Below are 23,952 nucleotides of genomic sequence, written 5' to 3'. Positions count from 1 at the left end.
GGCTGTTTTTTTTTTTACTAACAAACCAGGTGCCTCAGCACCCTTACATGTAGGAAAGCATTCATTGCTGCTACTAAGATGATACCTTACTGATTTATGTTGGTGGCATGAGGAATTTTTCAGGCCTAGTGCTTGGATACAGGATCAAAAAACATAACTTCTATAGTATGAATTGTACATAGTATATATGCCTAATGGCAACATTTCTTGAAAAGCCCAATATCAACTTATGATTTTTACCCCTTCCCCTGACTGGGTTTTTTCGGTGCTAGGGACTCACCAGTAAATGCCACATGCTCGCACAGGTGTGGCCACAGTTTCCAGGCAAAACATTAACAGAAAACTAAACTGTAAATGCAAATATATACTATTAGCAAGGCAGAACTTTGGGGCATCTCAGAAATCTCTCAGCATGAATTTTCTGGCATAATGGCCCAGGTAGAAAATGAAATATTGAGTTTCGGGATAATTTAAACTAAACCTCATATGAAGTGGTTTTGTTCAGCTCTGGGCGCATTCATAACAGAACAAAGATACTACTGCAAAATGAGCTATGAGGAATAGCAATTTCAAATTCTGTAGGAATGCCTTAGTGTTCTTCTAATGGGAACAGATCTAGAAAAGACCTTCAGCGCTCTTTCATTACTTGTTTACATCAGTGGAGGCTCCCGTGGCCTCTCCCATCGCCCTAGGCACTGATACTTATTCATTTTCAAGAAGCACTAGTATTCAAATAGCCTTGTCTCCATGCATTCTTCACTGTTGTGTCAAAAATAATTCATATTGACAAAGTTGAAATTAAGACAACCCAAACAATAATTGAAAGAAAGAATTGTGATATTATAGAATCATACAGACCAGTGAGTACTGTGGGATGGAGTTAGCTTTTGCGAGATTTTAAGTTCTGAAACTGATCCTCCCCCCTCCGAAGTTAACAAAAACCCCAATTCAATTGGCCGCTGATAAATCAAAAGCAAACTGAAACTGAAACCATTCCTCTGTAGCTTGTTTCCGGTCCAGGTAAGACATGGATTGGCATTTCGGGCTGGACTGTTCACATGAGGCACAGGGTCAAGACTTATTTGAATGTGGCTGGGTCTGCACTGGGGTGGCGAAGTGAGCTAAAGAATGATGATGGATTCGACCCAGATCTGTAACTGGGTGTGGTGGCTGAAAAGTTTCAGTGCTCCATCCATCAGCTCTTTGTGTTTGCGTAGTTAAATTCGAAAGCAGATAGTAACACATGCAGAACAATCCCCCAATTTATTAGAGGCAACGTAACTCTATTGTCTTTATTGTCACCTGGGTTGTATCATCTTAACTGACCAGAGCATAGCATCCGACCGTAAAATAATTCTGAACACGTCTCTGTGTGAGGTAGATATAACGGATATAAATTGTATTGCAAGAAATACATTTCTATTTTCAAATTAATTTTCCTTCCTTGCTAACAAGATCGACCTTTTTATTGTTTTCTAGAAATTCCAGACCTTGAGCTTTCTGATGATCTGAAAAAGACAGTCACGGTCAGAGCTGGAGTCTCCTTGCGCCTCATGGTACAGGTATCCGGAAGACCAGCTCCAATCCTCACCTGGAGCAAAAAGGGCATTGATCTCGCCAGCCGTGGCCTCATCGATACAACAGACAGCTACACACTGCTCATAATCGAGAAGGTTAATCGATATGATGCTGGAAAGTACACCATTGAAGCTGAGAATCAATCTGGCAAGAAATCTGTGTCAGTCCAAGTCAAAGTGTTTGGTATGTACAACTCTTAAGAGTTATCATAAAATTGAAATAGTTCTTAAGCCTTGTTCTGTTTGAAAACATGTGGCATATGCAAGGACAAATAGTTAGAATTAACACCTGTTAATTTGAATTTCAGATACTCCTGGTCCATCTGCTGCAGTGAAAATTAAGGAGGTATTCAGAGATTCAGTGACACTTACCTGGGATATCCCGGCAATTGATGGTGGAGCTCCAGTAAACAATTATATTATTGAGCGACGTGAGGCCACAATGAGGGCATTCAAAACAGTCACCACCAAGTGCAGCAAGACACTTTACAGAGTATCTGGCCTTCAAGAAGGTACCATGTACTACTTTAGAGTTCTGCCAGAAAATATATATGGTATTGGTGAACCTTGTGAAACAGCCGATGCTGTACTGGTGTCTGAAGTGCCAATGGTGCCACAGAAACTGGACGTGGTCGATACGACCAAATCAACAGTATCACTCGCCTGGGAGAAGCCAATGCATGATGGTGGCAGCAGACTAACTGGCTACGTCATTGAAGCTTGCAAAGCTGGCACAGAAAAGTGGATGAAGGTTGTCACTGTGAAACCAACAGTCTTGGAATATACTATAATCTCACTTAATGATGGTGAACAGTACTTGTTTAGAGTCCGAGCACAGAATGAGAAGGGCATGTCAGAACCAAGAGAGACTGTCACTGCTGTAACAGTACAAGAGCAAAGAGGTATGTCAAATTGGCTTAGATAGGATTTAATATGCAAAGCATGCGTGAAAAATGTGTTTGACTGATTTTATATATTTTCTTTATACAGTGGTGCCCAAGATTGACTTAGCTGGAATACCCCAAAAGACTGTTCATGTGCCGGCTGGTAAACCCATAGAGTTGGTTATACCAATTATTGGTCGTCCACCACCAGCAGCTTCCTGGTTCTTTGCTGGTTCTAAGATGAGAGAAGTTGAACGTGTCAAGATTGAAACTACAAATAAAGTAGCCAAACTGACTGTGCGTGAGACAACAATTCATGATACTGGAGCATACACTCTTGAGCTTAAGAACACCTCAGGAACAGCAACTGAAGCAATACAAGTTATTATCCTAGGTAAAAATGTTTTCTAATAAACCCCTTGTTATCTGTTGCCATAAGTTACACATCCTTCATGTTCCATATGCACTGCTTGATTATTAACGAATATGGCTCTTTTATTTTGATACAGACAAGCCTGGGCCTCCCACTGGACCAATCAGAATCGATGAAATTGAGGCCACAACTGCCACAATTTCATGGGACCCACCCGAGATGGATGGTGGAGCTGCAATCAGTGGCTATGTGGTGGAACAACGAGATGCTCACCGTCCTGGGTGGCTGCCAGTGTCGGAATCGGTAACAAGAACCACATTCAAATTTAGTCGATTAATTGAAGGCACAGAGTATGTGTTCCGTGTGGCAGCTACCAATCGATTTGGATTTGGATCATATCTGCAATCAGAAATTATAGAATGCAAGAGCAGCATCAGTAAGTATCACAGTAATGTCTACATTCTGTTCAACTTCCTGGACACAGTTAATGTGCATCATTTTGCAAATTATTTTACCAAACAGTTTAGAATATATATGTAGCTATGCAATGTTGGACTTGAAGGGCATCTTGTTCTGTTTGTTTTTTACAAACTTGCCTTCTTTTGCCCAGGAACAACCTAATGGGAATGAGTGGTGTCAATAATTTACTTTGTCTAACACTTGCTACCTTCACGCAACCCTTATGAAGAGCTTCTTTTTTTAGATTTGAGTAACTTCAACATGATCGAGTATATGAAAATAGGAACCTAACTTATGCCTCTAAAAAGGAGCTCAGCATCTTTCCAAATCTATATCACAACTAGACACTTGTTAGGAGTTACTAGGAACATTACTCCTTAAGAATAACAACAAGCCTTATTATTTTGTCTGCTCCGTTTTCTCCATATTCTACCTTTCTTCCATTCATCCATTATTCCATCCACCACAACTTTAATTTAGTGGGCAAATTCTATGTCTGTCGTAGAACCATCCTCTATCACTCTTATCAGCTTACTACATCTGGTGGTGCGCTCAATCATGCACAATTTCTTAAAAAGTCACTCTGAAATGGGCAGCAAGTGCCATCTGACTATATATAAAGCCCTTCTAACGCACCAAATAAGATTGGTACTCTTATCATGATGTCCCCAAAGGTAGACCTTTGGAAAAAATAAAAAGCGAGTGCAGGGCAATCCAAGTGCAGCTATTTGGATTTAAAGTTGCTTATTTTAATCAACTGTTCCAGTTACTTGTATAACTAAATAACTGGAGTTAAACTGCATTAGAACTCATGTTACATTTTACTTTATGAATTTATGATGCATCTGGTGAATGAGTGCTTCTCTTTTAAATTACTTATCAATGACATTGAATGGTTTTTTTCAACAGGTATTCCTGGGCCTCCAGACACCCCACAAGTCTTTGATGTTTCTCGTGATGGTATCACTCTTACTTGGTACCCACCAGAAGAGGATGGTGGTTCACAAATTGTTGGGTATATTGTGGAACGCAAGGAAGTTAGAGCTGAGAGATGGGTCCGTGCAAACAAAGTTCCGGTTACTATGACACGCTATCGCTCCACTGGTCTTATCGAAGGTCTAGAATATGAACACAGAGTTACTGCGATAAATGCAAGAGGTGTTGGCAAACCCAGTCGTCCATCTAAACCAACTGTTGCCATGGATCCAATTGGTAAATGTGATTGACTATTCTTAGTAGCTATTTATAATACTGTTAGCTATTTTTATAATTAATTGCAAAGACTGTAACAGTTAGGAAAATCTAAATCTAAATCTGTTTTGTTCATATGAATGAATGAAATGGATGCTTAGGAACAAAGATAAATCAGGATTTGGGAATTATACAATTGCCTTAATTATCTTAGAAGGGAGGGATGCCAATATCCTAAGGACCCTGTATAGTACATGCTAGAGAAAGTTAGGACTTGCCCCACCCCCAAATACGAAATTAGTGCCTGGCCCTTTCAGTCCCAATAGACGTTACTGAGCCAGTTTTTTTCTTAAGGGTAAATTTGGGGGTATTATCCTCTGGGTTCTTGTCTTGGGCCCAGCTGAATCCGGATTATATTTCACCTACATGTAGAGACAAAACTAAAAATAAACTTATATAGCCTGGCCAGAGGACCCTATAATTAACCAAAGTTCTGTATTCCCTTCAATATTCCAAGGGGAGCACCTCATTTATCAAATCGCACAAATAAGCATCACACTTGAGCAGTAGCAATGTTTATGGTAAGAAAACATCCTAGAATTGTGTGTTCTCTTGGTTAAATCTGTTACCAAATCAACTGCCATCTATGAGCCATACCCCCTATGAAACCTACACAAACTTACTATGGTTAGTAGAATAAATTCTTCAAATTATAAATTGTTACAAAAATATAATCCCTATTGCTCCATATTATGTATTTCAGCTCCTCCAGAGAAACCACAAAATCCCAGAGTTACAGATACAACAAGAACCTCTGTTTCACTTGCCTGGAGCCCTCCGGAAGAGGAAGGCGGTTCTAAAGTTAGTGGTTACTTAATCGAAATGCAGAAGGTTGATCAGTTTGAATGGACCAAATGTAATACCACTCCTACCAAGATCTGTGAGTACACCCTAACACATCTTCCACAAGGGGCTGAATACAGATTCCGAGTCCTGGCATGTAATGCTGGAGGTCCCGGTGAGCCTGCTGATGTACCAGGAACAGTCAAAGTAACTGAGATGCTTGGTAAGAAGTTAAGAAATACTTTATTACCTACGTACCATATTTTTATTCTGCTTAAAATTAAAGTTTGACAACTTGTTTTTTTGTTTGGTTTCAGAATATCCAGATTATGAACTTGATGCAAAATATGAAGAGGGCTTAATTGTGAGGCAAGGTGGTGTTGTCAAGATTACCATTCCAATTAAGGGCAAACCAATTCCAATTTGCAAATGGACTAAGGAAGGCCATGATATCAGCAAGAGAGCCATGATAGCTACATCAGAAACCCACACTGAACTTGTGATCAAGGAAGCAATCAGAGAAGATTCTGGCACATACGATTTAATGCTTGAAAATAAATGTGGCAAGAAGGCTGTTTATATCAAAGTGAAAGTCATCGGAGGACCTAATACACCAGAAGGACCACTGGAGTATGATGACATCCAAGCACGCTCTGTAAGAGTAAGCTGGAGAGCACCAGCAGATGATGGTGGCTCAGATATTCTTGGCTACATTGTTGAAAGGAGAGAAGTACCAAAGACCGCCTGGTACACTGTGGATTCTAGAGTCAAGGCAACTTCCTTGGTTGTCAAAGGCCTTAAAGAAAATGTGGAGTACCACTTCCGTGTTTCTGCTGAAAATCAGTTCGGTATTAGCAGGTCTCTGAAATCAGAAGAGGCTGTCACACCAAAAACACCTCTGAGTATGTATTATATTCTTAATGTATGAAAATTATTTTGTGGTGATACGCTTATGTGTGTCATGCAGTGAAGAAAGATCACAAGGTGCACTAACTTTCATATCTATTATTTTATAGATCCACCAGAGCCTCCTTACAACTCACCAGAAGTACTGGATGTGACAAAGAGTTCCATCAGTTTATCCTGGTCCAGACCTAAAGATGATGGTGGTAGTCGTGTCACTGGATACTATATTGAACGCAAAGAGACATCTACAGACAAATGGGTTAGACATAATAAGACGCACATCACTACAACGATGTACACTGTCACTGGACTTGTTCCTGATGCTGAATATCAGTTCCGTATCATTGCGCAAAATGATGTTGGTCAAAGCGAAGCCAGCCCAGCCTCTGAGCCTGTCGTCTGCAAAGATCCATTTGGTAAGATAAAATTGTGAGGTCATTTTTGTGAATATAGCAGAAAATATTTTAATGTTTGTTCTTAGAGTGTCCAGGCTGGCATTACACCCTAGTCCCAGTTGCATTCCTCTAGAGATCTCCGACATTCAAATATTAAATGTTTTATTGTACTCACCAGATATTGTAAATTAAGGTGACACAGGACATAATTTCAATTTCCCTTAGTCTTCTTCCATCAAAGAAGTTTGAAAGAATTCGAAAATATCAGTACTGTAATCAGTATAGCATATATCTTTGTTAATGGTATCAAAACCTACATTTAGCGATTTTTGGATTGGGCAAATACAGAGTCAAACATTTTTTGAGATTCTTAATGGGTGGTTTGACAAACAATTGGTGGTGACACGTTGAAGGGATGCATTGCCAGTTGTGCTGGCAGCAGTAGGCCGCTCAATGGATTGGAGTACAATGTAACCTTCAGAGGTCTCTATGAAAGTGCAATCTAGTCCATCTTCATGGGAGTACAGAGCATTACTGCACAGTTGTTGGCCCACATCACATTTTACCAAAAGATGAATTTATGCAGGTGTATGTGTGTGTCCGTATAACCGCTTTAATATATCACAGAGCACCATAAAAAGCCAATTAGGTGACAATCTTTCTTACCTTTTTATTATTCATTTTGTAGATAAGCCAAGTCAACCAGGAGAAATTGAGGTAACCTCTGTCTCTAGGGACAGTATTTCCATTCAATGGGAGAGACCAGAGTGTGATGGAGGAAAAGAAATCCTTGGTTACTGGGTGGAGTACCGCCAGTCTGGAGAAAGTGCTTGGAAGAAATGCAACAAAGAACGTGTTAAAGACAGACAGTACCAAATGGGTGGCTTACTGGAGGCAACTGAATATGAATTCAGGGTTTGTGCTGAAAATGAAACCGGCACCAGCAGGCCTCGTAGAACTGCTATCACAATAAAGACCAAATTGACATGTAAGTTTACCTGTTTCCTATTAGCCAAATGCTGTCACTGGTGTACATCTTGAAATGTTACTGTTTTAGTCATTACTATAGCATCCGATCTTCCATTAGTAAAGGCGTGTTTAGTAGTCCAGGGGTGACATTCCAATCCAGGTGGCTCCGAGGTTTCAACTCAGACCGGAGTCTGGCTCGGCTTGTGAAAAGGTGCTGGTAGTGGTTTGAAAGAAGGGGGTTCTCTGTTCACTGACGAATTGAGAGTCTGACGAGTGAGGCCTGTGGACAGTACCAAATCCATTACAAAGCTTCTTTGATGGGCACGCACGCTGATACATGCCTGCTGTGGGGGTTTGCCACTGCAATAGAGTTCTCGTTTTCAATGCAGTTTGCGTTATTCGTAAGAATAAATGGACATTTCAGCACATTTCTCACGGATTGTACGTTTTTCTAAGTTTGTGTGGGGTATGTTTGAGATTGTGGGGTTTTGCAACAGATCGTGGTAGAAGAAGTGATATTTTTTCTAATATGGGGTGAGACGTTTCAAATAGATAAACAGAAACCAGAATTCCTGTGCCATTAGTTAAACCTACTTACTTGACAGGCTGCTACGAAGAAGGTCTCTTTCAAGAAGTTACTTTGACAAACGAAGCTTGAACGGTATTTTACTTCTCTTGCAGCTGGGGAAGCACCAGGCATTAGACAAGAAATACAGGAAGTCACTGCCCTGCTGGGCGAATCTGCCAAGCTGTCATGCCAGATTGTTGGAAGGCCATTGCCCGACATTAAATGGTACCGGTTCGGTAAGGAGCTCATACAGAGCAGGAAATATAAGATGTCTTCAGATGGTCGCAGCCATACATTGACTGTCCTGACAGAAGAACAGGAGGATGAAGGTCTGTACACTTGCATTGCTGTCAATGATGCTGGAGAAACTGAAACTAGTGGCAAGCTGCTCTTGCAGGCCACTCCGCAGTTCCACCCTGGCTACCCGTTGAAAGAGAAGTACCACGCAGGTGTGGGCTCCACCCTCCGCCTCCATGTTGTGTACATCGGCCGTCCAGTACCTGCCATCACATGGTTCCATGGAAAGAAACCACTGAAAGCCTCTGAAAATATCCAGATCGAGAACACAGAGCACTATACCCATCTGGTTATAAAGAATGTGCAACACAAAGCCCATGCTGGAAAGTACAAAGTTCAACTGAGCAACATTTTGGGAACAGTGGATACTGTCCTCAATGTTGAAATACAAGGTAATGTTTACTAAATTGTCCATCTTTTTGCAGAAATATTATTTAAAAAAGTATTTAGTACTTATTGTGCCTTTTGATATTTTAGATAAGCCAGATAAACCAACAGGACCAATTGTTGTTGAGGCTTTACTGAAGAACTCTGTAGTCATCAGCTGGCAACCCCCTGCAGACGATGGAGGTTCACTGGTTACAAACTATGTTGTAGAGCGCCGAGAAGCCAAAGAAGATGCACAATGGCAGCTCGTATCTGCAACTATTTCTGGAACAACCTGTAGAATTGTTAACCTAACAGAAAATGCAGGCTATTACTTCCGTGTTTCAGCTCAAAACGTATTTGGCATCAGTGAAGCACTGGAAATCCCTTCAATTGTCATTATCAAGAGTCCATTCGGTAAGGGTTTGCTCAATGTTTCTTATCATGCAATGATTAAGGTAAATATGTAAGTATGCACTGCTTTTTAATATGTTCTCATTCATTTTGTAGAAAAACCTGGCACCCCAGGCCAACCAGCAGTGACTGCAGTGACCAAGGATTCATGCTTGGTGTCATGGAAACCACCTGCTAGTGATGGAGGTGCGAAGATCAGCAATTATTACCTTGAAAAACGTGAAAAGAAACAGAACAAATGGATTGCAGTCACAACAGAAGAAATCCATGAAACTGTCTTTGCTGTGAAAGGCTTAATTGAAGGTCTTGATTACGAGTTCCGTGTCAAATGTGAAAACCTAGGTGGTGAAAGTGAATGGAGTGAAGTTTCTGAAGGAATTGTTCCAAAATCTGACATACCAATCCGTGCACCACAGTTCAAGGAAGAGCTTAGAAATCTGAATGTTAAGTTCAAGAGCAATGCCACCTTTGTTTGCAAGATTGTTGGCCATCCAAAACCAATTGTTAAGTGGTTCAAGCAGGGCAAGGAGATCTTGGCAGATGGTGTAAAGATCAAAGTCCAAGAGTTCAAGGGCGGGTACTACCAACTGGTGATCACAAATGTATCAGATGAAGATGCAACTGTGTACCAAGTCAGAGCCACCAACCAGGGAGGCTCTGTTTCTGCTACAGCATCATTAGATGTTGAAGGTAAATATTGCTTCTAATTTGCTTTTTTATTATTCGAAGCAGTAACTAGCAGATACAGATTAGAATAACAAATGTTCTCTATTTTTTTGCTTGCAGTTCCAGCCCAGATTAATTTGCCTAAACATCTTGAAGGAATGGGAGCAGTATATGCACTTAAAGGTGAAGTTCTCAGCATAAAGATTCCTTTCACTGGCAAACCAGATCCAGTCATCACCTGGCAGAAAGGACAAGATCTCATCGACAATAATGGGCAGTATCAAGTCATCGTTACAAGATCGTTCACTTCTCTTGTTTTCCCCAATGGTGTTGACAGAAAAGATGCAGGATTCTACATAGTTTGTGCAAAGAACAGATTTGGCATTGACCAAAAGAGTGTTGAACTTGATGTCGCTGATGTACCTGATCCACCAAGAGGTCTTAAAGTCAGTGATGTTTCTAGAGATTCAGTTAACTTGACTTGGAATCCTCCTGCTACTGATGGCGGAAGCAAAATCATTAACTACATTATTGAAAAATGTGCCACAACAGCAGAGAGATGGATTCGTGTTGCACAGGCCCGCGAGACAAGATACACTGTTGTTAACTTGTTCGGTAAGACGAGCTATCAATTCCGTGTTATTGCAGAAAACAAATTTGGTCAAAGCCAGCCATCTGATCCTACAGAGCCAACTGTGACAAAGGAAGATAAGACCCGTATGTTGAACTACGATGATGAAGTTTCGGAGGTCACTGAAATCTCCAAAGCTAAAGCAGCTCACTCTTCCACTAAGGTACTCCATGAGAAATATATGATTGCTGAAGAGTTGGGGCATGGACAGTTTGGCATTGTCCACAGATGTGTTGAGAACACTTCAAAGAAGACCTACATGGCCAAGTTTGTAAAGGTCAAAGGTGCTGATCAGGTGTTGGTCAAGAAAGAAATTTCTGTACTTAACATTGCTCGCCACAGGAATATCCTATACCTTCACGAATCTTTTGAAAGCCTAGAAGAGCTTGTTATGATCTATGAATTTATATCTGGAGTTGACATCTTTGAAAGGATCAATACAGCTGGATTTGACCTTAGTGAAAGAGAAATTGTTAATTATGCTCGCCAGATCTGTGAAGCACTTGAGTTCCTGCACAGCCACAGGATTGGCCACTTTGATATCAGACCAGAAAGCATCATTTATTGCACAAGAAGAGGCTCTACAGTTAAAATTACAGAATTTGGTCAAGCAAGAGAATTGAGGCCTGGTGATACCTTTAGACTCCAGTTCACAGCTCCTGAATATTATGCACCAGAGGTACATCAACATGATTTGGTTAGCAGAGGCACTGACATGTGGTCACTGGGTACCTTAGTATACATTCTCCTAAGTGGCCTCAATCCTTTCACAGCTGAAACAAATCAACAAATTATTGAACGCATTACCAATGCTGAGTATAACTTTGAGGATGAAGCTTTCAAAGAAATAAGCACTGAAGCAATGGATTTCGTTGACCGCCTGTTGACTAAGGAAAGAAAGAAGCGTATGTCAGCTGCTGAAGCACTTGAACACCCATGGCTGAAACAAAAGACAGAAAAGATCAGCACTAAGGTCATCAAGACATTACGGCACCGACGGTACTACCAGAGCTTAATTAAAAAAGAATGGAACTTTGTTGTGTCTGTGGCTCGCATATCATGTGGTGGTGCTATAAGGTCTCAAAAGGGGCTCACAACAGCTAAAGTCAAGGTTGCTCCGATTGAAATAGGCCCATTAACTGGACAGATAATGCATGCTGCTTCAGAAGAAGGAATGCATGTTAAATATACCTGCAACATTGAAAACTATGACCAGTCAACCCAAGTTAGTTGGTACTTTGGAATTCGGCAGTTAGAACACAATGATAAATATGAAATCAACTACCAAGATGGGCAAGCAACAATATATGTAAAAGACATCACAAGATCAGATGACGGCACTTACAGGTGCAAAGCAGTCAATGATTATGGTGAAGATAGCTCCTATGCAGAATTATTTGTGAAGGGTGTAAGAGAACAACATGACTATTACCGATGCCGGGTTGTAAAGAAGATGAAACGCCGAGTGGATACCATGAGGCTTCTAGAAAGGCCACCAGAGTTCACACTTCCACTGTTTAACCACTCTGCTTATGTGGGTGAAAAGGTCAGATTTGGAGTAACTATAACAGTGCACCCAGAACCTCGAGTAACATGGTTGAAATCAGGCCAGAAAATCAAACCAGGTGAAGATGATAAGAAATACACTTTCATATCTGACAAAGGACTGTATCAGCTTATCATAAATGATCTGACTGCAGAAGACGATGCCGAATACACTGTTGTGGCAAAGAACAAATATGGTGAAGACAGTTGCAAGGCTAAGCTCACGGTTGCTCCTCATCCAGCAGCAGCAGACAATACATTAAGACCAATGTTCAAACGATTGCTTGCAAATGCAGAATGTCAAGAAGGTCAATCTGTCCGCTTTGAAATTAGAGTATCAGGCACACCAAAGCCAACATTAAAATGGGAAAAGGATGGCCAAAGTCTAACATTAGGACCAACTATTGATGTTATTCATGAAGGTCTAGATTACTATGCTTTGTGCATTACAGACACCTTGCCTGAAGATTCTGGATATTATAGAGTGACTGCCACCAATAGTGCTGGATCAACAAGCTGCCAAGCTTACTTGAAGGTAGAACGAATGCGCTATGTCAAGAAAGAATACAAGTCTAAAGAAGAGCGTGAAATTCACGTACAGAAACAGATTGATAAGACACTGAAAATGGCAGAAATTCTTGCTGGAACTGAATCTGTTCCCCTTACGCCAATAGCACAACAAGCTCTAAGAGAAGCAGCTATTCTCTACAAACCAGCGGTAAGCACAAAAACAGTTAAAGGTGAATTTGAAATCCAGAAAGAGGAAAGAAAGGCAGAAAAGAGACTACGTATGCCATATGAAATCCCAGCACCTCGAGTGCATACAGTGACTGCTCTTGAAGAGGATCAAACCATTAAACAGTTTGTGCCAATGTCAGAAATGAAATGGTATAAGAAATTACGAGACCAATATGAAATGCCTGAACCACTTGAAAGAATTGTTCAGAAAAGACCTAAGCGAATACGCCTTTCAAGATGGGAGCAGTTCTATGTCATGCCACTTCCCAGAATATCTGACCAGTACAAACCTAAGTGGCGCATACCCAAGCTATCACAGGATGATCTTGAAACTGTAAGACCAGCTCGCCGACGTTCACCATCACCTGATTATGAACTTTTCTACAGACCAAGAAGGCGTTCCTTGGGTGATGTTTCAGATGATGAATTGCTGCTTCCCGTTGATGACTACTTGGCCATGAGGAGAGTTGATGAGGAGAGACTACGCCTTGAGGAAGAACTTGAATTAGGATTCTCTGCTTCACCCCCAAGTAGGAGTCCACTAAGGTTTGAGCTGTCTGCTCTCCAATATTCTTCACAAAGGGCTCAGGCAGTCACAGATGAAGAACGAGCCCGTGAGTTAAGATATTCAACTTATCAAATACCATCCAAGACTGAATATAGCACCAGTTATGCAGAACTCCGACAGCGCCATGATAAGGCTACATACAAACCAGCAAAACAGAGGCAACGTATAATGGATGAGAGAGAGGATGAAGAACTTTTACATCCATACACCACATCTCATAGACTTTCTGAATACAAAAGGGAGCTTGAGCATATGGAGCAGGAAGGACAGATCAGAGAAAGAACAAGAAGGGAAAGAGTAGTAACTGAGATAAAATCTGAGGCAGAAGAATATGAGGAAACCGAACAAGTAGTAAAACATGTTCACAGAAAATCTCCATCTGTTTCCAGGCTGCTAGGAAGAAGAAGGTCTCTTTCACCAAGTTATATTGAATTAATGCGCCCTGTATCTGAATTGATCAGACCTCGTTCTCGACCGGCTATGGAACGTGAAGTAGAGAGAAGATCTCCAACACCTGAAAGAACAAGGCCACGATCACCTAGTCCTGTCTCCAGTGAAAGATCTCTTTCAAGATTTGAGCGATCTGCAAGATTTGACATTTTCTCAAGGTATGAGTCAATGAAAGCAGCACTGAAAACTCAGAAGACAGCTGAGAGGAAATATGAAGTTGTGACTCAACAGCCTTTCTCTTTGGATCATGCTCCACGCATCACATTAAGAATGCGATCTCATCGTGTGCCTTGTGGTCAGAACACAAGATTTATTCTTAATGTTCAATCAAAACCAACAGCTGAAATCAAATGGTATCACAATGGCATTGAAATCCAGGAAAGCAGCAAGATACATTTCACTAATACCAGTGGTGTCTTGACTTTGGAAATCTTGGATTGCCAAATTGAAGACAGTGGAACATATCGTGTTGTGTCTACAAATCATAAGGGAGAAGCTTCGGACTATGCAACACTTGATATTGCAGGTGGAGAGTATTCTACCTACACATCGAGACGTAAAGATGAGGATAAACCATTATCCGTCTTCCCAGAGTTGACAAAAACAGAAGATTATGCAATTTCCTCTTTTAAGAAAACCTCTGCAATGGAGGCAAGTTCTGAAATAAAGGAAATGAAGTCATCTGTGACTGAGACAAGAGAATCAGTGTCCTACGCTTCAGAAGCAAAGAGTGTCACCAAGTCATCAGCAAAAGCTGTGGAAGAAAAAACTGTCTCTAGCAAAAGCAAAAAGACAGCACCAGCAAAGATTCTAACAAAGCCACATTCACTCACAGTCTCAGAAGGTGAGCCTGCAAGATTTGCCTGTGACATTGATGGTGAGCCAACCCCAACAGTAACTTGGTTACGGGCAGGCCAAAGGATTGTTTCATCCAAACGCCACCAAGTGACATCAACAAAATACAAGTCTACTTTTGAAATTTCTGCAGTTCAGTCTTCAGATGAAGGAAGCTATACTGTGGTGGTGGAGAACTCTGAAGGAAAACAAGAAGCACACTTCACTTTGACAATTAGGCGAACACGGGTAACCGAGAAAACTGTTACATCTCCACCCCGAGTGAAATCTCCAGAGCCTCATGGGAAATCTGCAGACTCCATCAAATCACCCAAAAGAGTGAAATCCCCAGAACCAACATCTGCACACCCTAAAGCCAAATCATCACCATCAGGAGTGAGAACCGCATCTGCAGAAAGAGTTGAATTGCCAGCTACTACACCTCCCAAAATCATCCAGCAATTGAAGGTGGAAGCATGCAAGGATAAAGTAAGATTCTCTTGCGCAGTAGAAAGTACTGTCTTAAATGTCAGAGAGGTGGCATGGTACAAAGATGGCAAAAAGCTGAAGGAAGACAGCCACTTCACTTTTCACTATGCGGCTGATGGAACATATGAACTGAAAATCGACAACATTCTGGAGGCTGACCAAGGAGAATATGCCTGTGAGATTGTTGGAGAAGCTGGGGTTTCCAGAACTACATTTGCATTTGTCGGAAAAGTGTTCAAAGATATTTATAGTCAAGTGTCAAGTCTAACAGCACAAGGTTAGTAATCATTTTATGCATGTGTTATTGTAGAAATGTTACTAACAAAAGTGAAGTGGGCTTGAAAGAAAATCTAACATGTCCATACGTGCATGAATATCAATCATTCTACTTTTTACCAAATGTTCTAAAAGAAAAACGAAACTTTATTTAAAGGCATGCTAGCATGTCACTTCTGTCCCTGGGTCTCTTTTGAGAAACAATTTCTGCTAACCTCTAAAATCATTTTCTAAAATATGATCTTTCACTGTTGTTCATATTTATGCTCTTGATGCCTGCAAAGAGCACAGCTTCTGCTTACAATAAAGATTGTTAGTTCGAGTCAAATGTTAGGGCACTAGTGTACCTTTTGATGGAGTTAAGGTTTCTCAATACAACTCCTGATATTTACCTTTACAACGCTGTAAGCATTGTGCAACAATTGAAGGAATAATCGTGCATGTCAAGTTGACTTCTTTGTCATCTATGTATTAAGAAATTAGCTGTCACACTGAGTTATCTTCATGACACACCAACGCTAACAATTCCAACTTTGATTACTAGACAGCTGAAAACATGTCTGCCAAAGGGAAGTCTTCAAAGCGCATTGAACACTGACCTTAATTGCCGCGTTCACGAAAGGCGATTACACGCTGTTGATTTGCCTGGTTGGAACAGTGGCATTCTACAGAAACCCCCTGATGCTCTAAAATTAAATAAAGTCCACCTGGACTTTAAATGAACTAAATATTTTGGTGCAACGGTTTGGTGCTGGTTCATGGCTTTTTGTTGACTTGGGACCCCCTTACAAGCCGGCTCTCAGGACTCTGGTGCGTCTGTGCAGAGCTTGCAAATAGAATTTCATATATTTGTATTTCCCAGGATCTGAAAACTGTAGTGATCACCCCTTTGGTTAGCTGTTAATACAAATGGTCTCCGTCTGAACTTGATTGCGGGTAAGAGGAAGGTTACTTACATATTCCAATGGGCTGGTCCTATCTGGCATTTCATGTAGCACCTAAGGTTACAGCTACCCATAGAAGAATATGTAACATATCAGAGGTAGTGAACATCCTTCCTGACAATTCAATTGACAGGAAACCACAGTGAATTCACAGAGTGGCACTGTGTAGAAAGAGATGTGGAGAATGAGTCTGTGTGAATAGATGAAGTGAGTCTGGTAGTCTTAGTCTTCCTCTCAGGGACATGCTGCCTTCATCAGCGTGATAGTATTAATCCTACCCACATGCGTCATCACACCGTCTGGACAATTACAGTCTTGCACCCTGAAAACGAAGGAGAAGAAAACTGGGGTTGCTAAAACCATACAAATGTTCCTCGTGCTTGTAACAGACTCCATCTATTTAGCCTCATTCGTTGTAGGATGGGGTAAATAAGACATTCTCTTTAGTTTCTTCCTCTGTCACCATCTGAAAGAGCTACTACAAACTATTTGCCATTATAATGTGCCGTTCTTGTAGTGTGCTCTTTCTATGCAATAAAAATATGTTGTATCATGTCTTAAAGTTTCTCTACAACTTCATAGCTACGATAAAGTATTGAAAGTTACTTTTAATAGTAAAATTAATGTAATTTCCTCATAGATACACAGGGGTGAATGACATGGATGACATACGTTCTGTGTAGACTGTGTGACATTTCTGGTGGGTGTAGAAGACAGTGTACCAGAGAAGTCAAATCCACCTACATGTAATATTTCCAGGCACATGCAAAAAGACACATTGAAGAAAAACACCACATGCTTAATATAAATGAGGTACAAGAAATATTTAACCAAAACAATCAAACAGCAATAAAGGAGAGAGGGAAAAAAACATATAGGATAAGGAAATAACCGGCTTTGTCTGACCCCTAAAGCAGTGGTTGTCCTTGGGCTCTTACTAATGACAAGTTTTATTTTACCATAATTTGCTCGTACAGTATCTTAGCAGCAACTCCTCTCTAGAGCAGTCAAGCAGTTTGCAATATCTTAAAACCATCATGCACCTACCTACTCATACACAAATTCAGTTCACTGTTTAGCTGAAAAATGGCACAGTCATCACTGAATAATGCAAGCTCCATACTGTTAGGCTAGAATGTGACTTTTCTAGGTAGGTAAATTGGGGCAAACGGAATGTAAAACACATTCGAATTCCACAAATAAAAATGTGTCTTGATCAACGTAAAAAGTAAGTATCCATGTATTTGGAGAGTCGCACTCCCACTTTTGCTTGATTTCATTAGGGCATTAGGAATGGGCATAATCATAAGCCATGACAAATCTATGGAATGTATATATCACAAAAGAATTCCAACAACCATGTTGTTCACACACCATAGACATCTAACGGTCCCACAAAAAGATTTAAAAAGAATGTGGCCTAAAGTCAACTCAGTGTAAACATTCATTTACAGGGAACGTGGAATGATTATGAAACACACTCAATCCACATAAGGTTCACGAAGTCTGCCTTAAACATTTTCCATAGTTATTTCCATTTCTGGCAGACTGGTAGGGTATAGAACTTGTTAAAATAAGGAGAGAGCAGAGATTTTAGGTGTAAATTTGCATGATGTATATTTGCATGATGAATTAGAATGTTCCATGCCCAGTTGATGGCGCGTTTTACAAGCGCTATAATTGTGACTCCTGTTATGTGTGCAAACAGTGACTTGTGTACGAAAAGAGCCTTCCTTCCTTCCTTCACTTAATGGATGTTGTTTCCATTGAAAAATATATGTTACCAGTCTTGTAGGTACATGGTGCAGCAGCACAAGATCACATAATGATGCTGATCTGTAAAACTGTGTTTCATTTCACAGCTAAGCACACTGCTGTGGTTGAGCAGAAGAAGGCGACCACGACTGCTCAGGAAAAGGCGGTCATCCAGGAGAAAGTCATAAAGAAGGAGCTTGTTTCTGAAGAAGTCAAGACATCGCAAACGGAAGTGAAGGCCACCATGTCCAAGCTCAATGTGTTGGAGGCTCAGAAGGTCACCCTGAAGGCCAACATCCCTGGCGCATCTCAAGTTAAATGGGTCTTGAATGGAGTAGAATTAAAAAACTCTGAAGATTACAGGTATGGGGTCTCCGGAAATGACCACACCTTGACCATCAAGAAAACGAGCCATAAAGACGAAGGAATACTGACCTGCGAGGGGATGACGGAACAAGGAACCATCAAATGCCACTTCGATTTGGTATTTTCAAAAGAGTCTGCTAATGCACCAGCATTTATTACTCAACCAAAGTCTCAAAACACAGATGAAGGTCAAAATGTAGTCTTTACCTGTGAAATAGCTGGCGATCCTCACCCTGACGTTGAGTGGTTTAAGGATAACCTGCCCGTGAGTAACCAATTATGACTACAATTTGTTTGGTTTGAAGCAAGAGGCTGTGTAACTTTCCCTTTCTGCTGCAAAATCATGGGAGTTGATGTATTTAACTTTCTCACACTTAGATGTTAAGATAGGAAGCTCTTCTTTTGTAAAAATGTATAGGGATTGCGATAAAGTAGGAATCAAATTTAATGGGACACGCCAGATGGCTGCTGGTGAATGAAAAGTAAGAGAGGGACATTTTTATAATATACTTATCTGTTGCCCTATCCATTTTGATCACCCCTTTATATATCCGAATTCCTTGATGTACACCTGGGTCCTGGTGCAACAGCTGTGAATGGCCAGTGCCTCAAACGTTTTTAATATAATGGAAAAGTGCATTTGGTATTAAATGCAGCTCCTATTTTTCCCACATCAGTGGCACATCAACAAACAATTTTCAAATCCCTGTGCCGTGGCTTCTTATAGACTCTGATCCAATCTGGATATCCCATTTTGATGTTCATTTGTTGTACATGCCGGTTCACGTGTGGTAAATATAACATGCTTTACTTTACCTTTTAACGAGTTTTAAATTAGGTTCATATATTTTAAGGGAACATCCAACCGTTTCTAACCAAGGCGCAGCTGTATAGAGATTTTCAATTTATTTGATTGTGCTTAGAGGAATTGTGGTTATATTTTAAGCCAGGACTACGGTAACACTGTAAGAGTTGAAGAAACTCACGGGCAAAGCCCTCTTTCATTTCAAAGTAACTTCTGATTTCTTAAGATTTAACATTGCACGTGAGCGATTCCTGTAGCGCTTTATGTTCGTAAAGCATGTCTCTGGTGTGTGCATCTAGAAAAATGCACCAACGCCGACGTGTGTCACTGCAGTCTGGCAATATCTACATAAGGTAAGACGCAGACCATATGGGGAGCTCTTGACACCTGCTTCCAAGCCTTCGATCCTTTGCACTCAATAGAGATTAGGTTCTGCTTATTTACCAAGCGCTTACCCCGCACTAATACCCACCCCCAAGCAACTGAAACTTAGCATGTGCCCTTTCCCCTTACCTACGCAACAGGTTTGCTAACATGCAAAGAAGCTTATTGGAAGACGCGTAACATTGCACAAGCCCCCTGAGAAATATAGCAGAAAGGTTTGAAAACCTGCTTTTATCATGTATGTGTGCAAGGCTTCTTCTGCTGGGGCCCACAGTGAGGAGTGTCCCCCATCTTGACCAATAGTAACATAATCCTAGTCTCAAGCAATGTATATTAAGAGCTCTTTCGGCCAAGATTTCATTGGCCTCTCCATTCAGTCTCAGTCTCTTTCACGAAACCATTCGCAGAGGTCCTTCTCTAGTTTTCAGCTTCTTCATTGGTGGCTGCAGAATGGCCTTGGAGCAATTACCTACATAACAAACACTGCAGAGCCCTGCGCATTGTTCCTCAGACTTGAGTTTCCTGTTTCATCTCAGCAAGTTAGTTGTGAGCCAGATAGTCAATCCTTGAGATTAGAACACCTCCTCGCAAATCTCATACATCCAGCGCACCAGCAAAGAGTGGATAATAAGGAAATACTCCACCCACACTTCCTTGAACCTCTCATAGGCCCAGCGCCCCAGCAAAATTCGGGCAATGGGGAAATCGGGTAATGGGCAAATACTCCACCCACACTTCCTTGAACATCATAGGCCCAGCGCCCCAGCAAAGAGCAGGCAATGGGGAAATCGGGTAATGGGCAAATACTCCACCCACACTTCCTTGAACACCATAGGCCCAGCGCCCCAGCAAAGAGCAGGCAATGGGGAAATCGGGTAATGGGAAAATACTCCACCCACACTTCCTTGAACACCATAGGCCCAGTGCCCCAGCAAAGAGCAGGCAATGGGGAAATCGGGTAATGGGCAAATACTCCACCCACACTTCCTTGAACACCATAGGCCCAGCGCCCCAGCAAAGAGCAGGCAATGGGGAAATCGGGTAATGGGCAAATACTCCACCCACACTTCCTTGAACACCATAGGCCCAGCGCCCCAGCAAAGAGCAGGCAATGGGGAAATCGGGTAATGGGCAAATACTCCACCCACACTTCCTTGAACACCATAGGCCCAGCGCCCCAGCAAAGAGCAGGCAATGGGGAAATCGGGTAATGGGCAAATACTCCACCCACACTTCCTTGAACACCATAGGCCCAGCGCCCCAGCAAAGAGCAGGCAATGGGGAAATCGGGTAATGGGCAAATACTCCACCCACACTTCCTTGAACACCATAGGCCCAGCGCCCCAGCAAAGAGCAGGCAATGGGGAAATCGGGTAATGGGCAAATACTCCACCCACACTTCCTTGAACATCATAGGCCCAGCGCCCCAGCAAAGAGCAGGCAATGGGGAAATCGGGTAATGGGCAAATACTCCACCCACACTTCCTTGCGCACCTCATACATCCATTGCTCAAATAAAAAGAGGGTAATGGCAAAATACCCCTCCCTTTCTAATGACTGTTGCTCACCAGTGGGGTCAAATAGCTTTTTGTATGTCTACTCTTGCATCAAATTTTTTGCGAGCCCGCATGGCTCATAAAAGTGTGTCAACTATTCGCAACGCATGCTATTTACAGATACATGCACACCATCAAAGCTAAGTTTCATGGCCTTGAGCTTGCCTGGCACATATATCAATTTGCACAGTAAAAGGCAACACTAGTTCATGGTATGGGTATTTTCAGTGAAAACTTTACCTAACACTATTCAGTTTTGGAAACAGCTGCAGCATTGTGGCGCAACGCTTACCGCATACTTTGGTCACATAATTCATACTAATGTGCAACCATACATTTCTAATACAAGCCTTTAGGTGATCATGAAGTCAAGGTGCAAACCCAGCGTGCTCCATGTTCTCATATAGTTGCCAAGCTAAGGAAGTGTCAGCTTAAACATTTACCACATAAGAGCACTATATAACATTATTACTTTGCTTCTCCAGGTTGCTGTCTCATCAAACATTAAAGTAAGTCGGTCCAAGAACATCTACACACTAGAAATTCGGAAAGCATTGGAGAGCGACAGCGGTAAATATACGGTGAAGGCGAAGAACTTCCACGGCCAGTGCTCTGCCACTGCATCCTTGACCGTGCTCCGTAAGTTGGTGCTCAGAATACTATTCTTCTGTGTAAATGTAGCAAGTGTGCCATGGGCCCTAATGCAATCAAAGGAAAATGGCCCCTCCATGCCCCTGCAGAGTAGCAAAAAACTGCTGTTATGTAGCTGGGCTCTGGTGCCTCTGTACCCGCTGCGTTATTTGTAGCCACGCCCCTTCCGTGTAAATATTTTTTGTTTGTCTTTCGTGCATTATTTTGTGGATCGGACAGAGTGAGTCTGTGAGAAACAGTAAAATGTCAGATTGATTTATGGTGTTTTGGTGGAAAAATGTTGACTCTAGGTTAGAACAAATTAATCAAACAATGTGATGAATGATTGACAGGCACCTGCCAGTCCTGCTATACTCTCCCTAATATTTACTCAGGCCCCGTAATTTACATGAAGTGACGGCTTACTGCCCCACCCCTTGGCTTTATTGGCTTCTCATGTTTGCAGTCTGTCTCCCCCTGCTGGTAGAGCCGTAAGCCTCTGCCTAGCCTTTCCTTGCTTGAGAACCGGATATGTTACCTAAACATAGATTGAAACGGCTGCGTCTTCTACAGCGGGCCAGGAAACACCCTTACACTCTTGGTGATAAAAAAAATATTGAAATTGAGTTTTGATGGTTGCCTGAATTAACCTCTTCTATCTTTATTACTAGAGTATTGTTCCAAGAACAAAACAAAAAAATACGTACTGTCTGCTTTCTATGTTTTAGAGTGGTCACCTGGAAGAACCAAGCGTTTAAGTTTTCTAAAAAAAAAAGCAACTTATTATATCATTCACCCTGTATTTATTGCGACAGTTATTTCTTTTGTAGCAGTCTTAAAGATTCACATCACCACTGACAAAGACGTTGCAATAAGTGGGTGTTATTTACTCTTATGGTATTCCCGGTTAAGTAATTGATGGTAACCTTACTTCTAGAACTCAGGATTAATGTATGAGTAAATAGCAGCAGAACCCGTTGGTAATTGGGCCCTACTTATAAGAACTCTAAACAAATAAATAGTGTCATTATGAAAGAAAGGTGGACCCCTTTTACCCAGAACAACAAAGCGGCATTATGGAAGTAAAACTTCACTTTCAAACATGGGCCTTTGGCTCAAGCTAACAGTCTATGCTGAAATATTCTACAAATGCAGAAATATAAAAAAAGAAATACAATTAATTACAATGAAAATGGGATAATTTACCAACACAAACTCGTTACACCCGCTCTTTTATGATTAACATTAGAAAAAAAAGAAATTTATATGGATGGGTACATATAATAATACGTTATAATAACCCCGGCCCTAAGACGGAGAAATCAAACCTTGGGAGGGTCAACTGATTTTTGGAAATGTAGCCGGCCTAGTGCAATGTTCAGGGAGGGTAACTCAAGCTGCACTATAGTAAAATAACCATATAGAGGATGACAATAGATGTCTACATTAAATAATATACCTCTCTGCAGCAATGATCAGATCTGTGACCCACTATGCATTTTCTGTACCAGTGGGTCACCCTAGATCTGTTTCCTCTAGTTTCCCTTACACCAACATTCTGATGCATAATATAAACAATTGTTGTAAAGTTGTCTCTTCTCCATGAGCTGGCGTGTAAATGGCATCATGTCAACCTGTGAATCACGTCTAATCTTCCATCAACCCTCCTTATACCGCCACTGGAATAGGAAAGTATAGATTCAAAACCTCAAAATGATAAGCAGTGAGCCGGGTATAGTAGGAAGGTAACACTGTACAAACTGTGATTTTGGAGAGTTAAAAAACAATATACAAAGTCAAACAGTGAATTTTCAATAAGTTGCACAAAAATTGGCCAGATTTAGAGTTTGGCGGACTGGATACTCTATCATAAACTTGACGGATATCCTGTACGCCTTATTACAATTGCATTATACCCTATGGCAGACCAGATATTTTTCCGCCATAGGATATAATGAGGCAGACAGGATATTCGTCACGTTGGCAACGGAGTAACCCATCTGTCAAACTCTAAATCAGGCCCTGAGTCGCTACATACTTTTCATTGCAAAATCCATGTATATGTATTTTAAA

The 23,952-nt window shown here is 41.2% G+C and overlaps 1 protein-coding gene across 1 annotated transcript in view; it reads left to right on the top strand.

Annotated features, from left to right (window-relative positions):
* The window catches only part of TTN (titin), a 380,526-nt gene that overhangs the window by 354,383 nt on the left and 2,191 nt on the right, over window positions 1-23,952 (top strand). Inside the window, exons 304-318 of the mRNA XM_086956205.1 lie at window positions 1,480-1,761; window positions 1,886-2,479; window positions 2,568-2,855; window positions 2,971-3,270; window positions 4,203-4,505; window positions 5,248-5,550; window positions 5,645-6,229; window positions 6,344-6,649; window positions 7,317-7,616; window positions 8,279-8,854; window positions 8,940-9,245; window positions 9,339-9,932; window positions 10,029-15,440; window positions 18,246-18,769; window positions 21,735-21,888. Of these exons, the coding sequence (XP_086812331.1) occupies window positions 1,480-1,761; window positions 1,886-2,479; window positions 2,568-2,855; window positions 2,971-3,270; window positions 4,203-4,505; window positions 5,248-5,550; window positions 5,645-6,229; window positions 6,344-6,649; window positions 7,317-7,616; window positions 8,279-8,854; window positions 8,940-9,245; window positions 9,339-9,932; window positions 10,029-15,440; window positions 18,246-18,769; window positions 21,735-21,888 (10,827 nt within the window). The remainder of the gene's footprint in view (window positions 1-1,479; window positions 1,762-1,885; window positions 2,480-2,567; window positions 2,856-2,970; window positions 3,271-4,202; window positions 4,506-5,247; window positions 5,551-5,644; window positions 6,230-6,343; window positions 6,650-7,316; window positions 7,617-8,278; window positions 8,855-8,939; window positions 9,246-9,338; window positions 9,933-10,028; window positions 15,441-18,245; window positions 18,770-21,734; window positions 21,889-23,952) is intronic.

This window comes from Lissotriton vulgaris, chromosome 2_1 (assembly GCF_964263255.1).
Source record: "Lissotriton vulgaris chromosome 2_1, aLisVul1.2, whole genome shotgun sequence".
NCBI classification, from domain to species: Eukaryota; Metazoa; Chordata; class Amphibia; order Caudata; family Salamandridae; genus Lissotriton; species Lissotriton vulgaris.
Note: the sequence above shows the minus strand (reverse complement) of the source record. Positions and strands in the feature narration are given on the sequence as shown.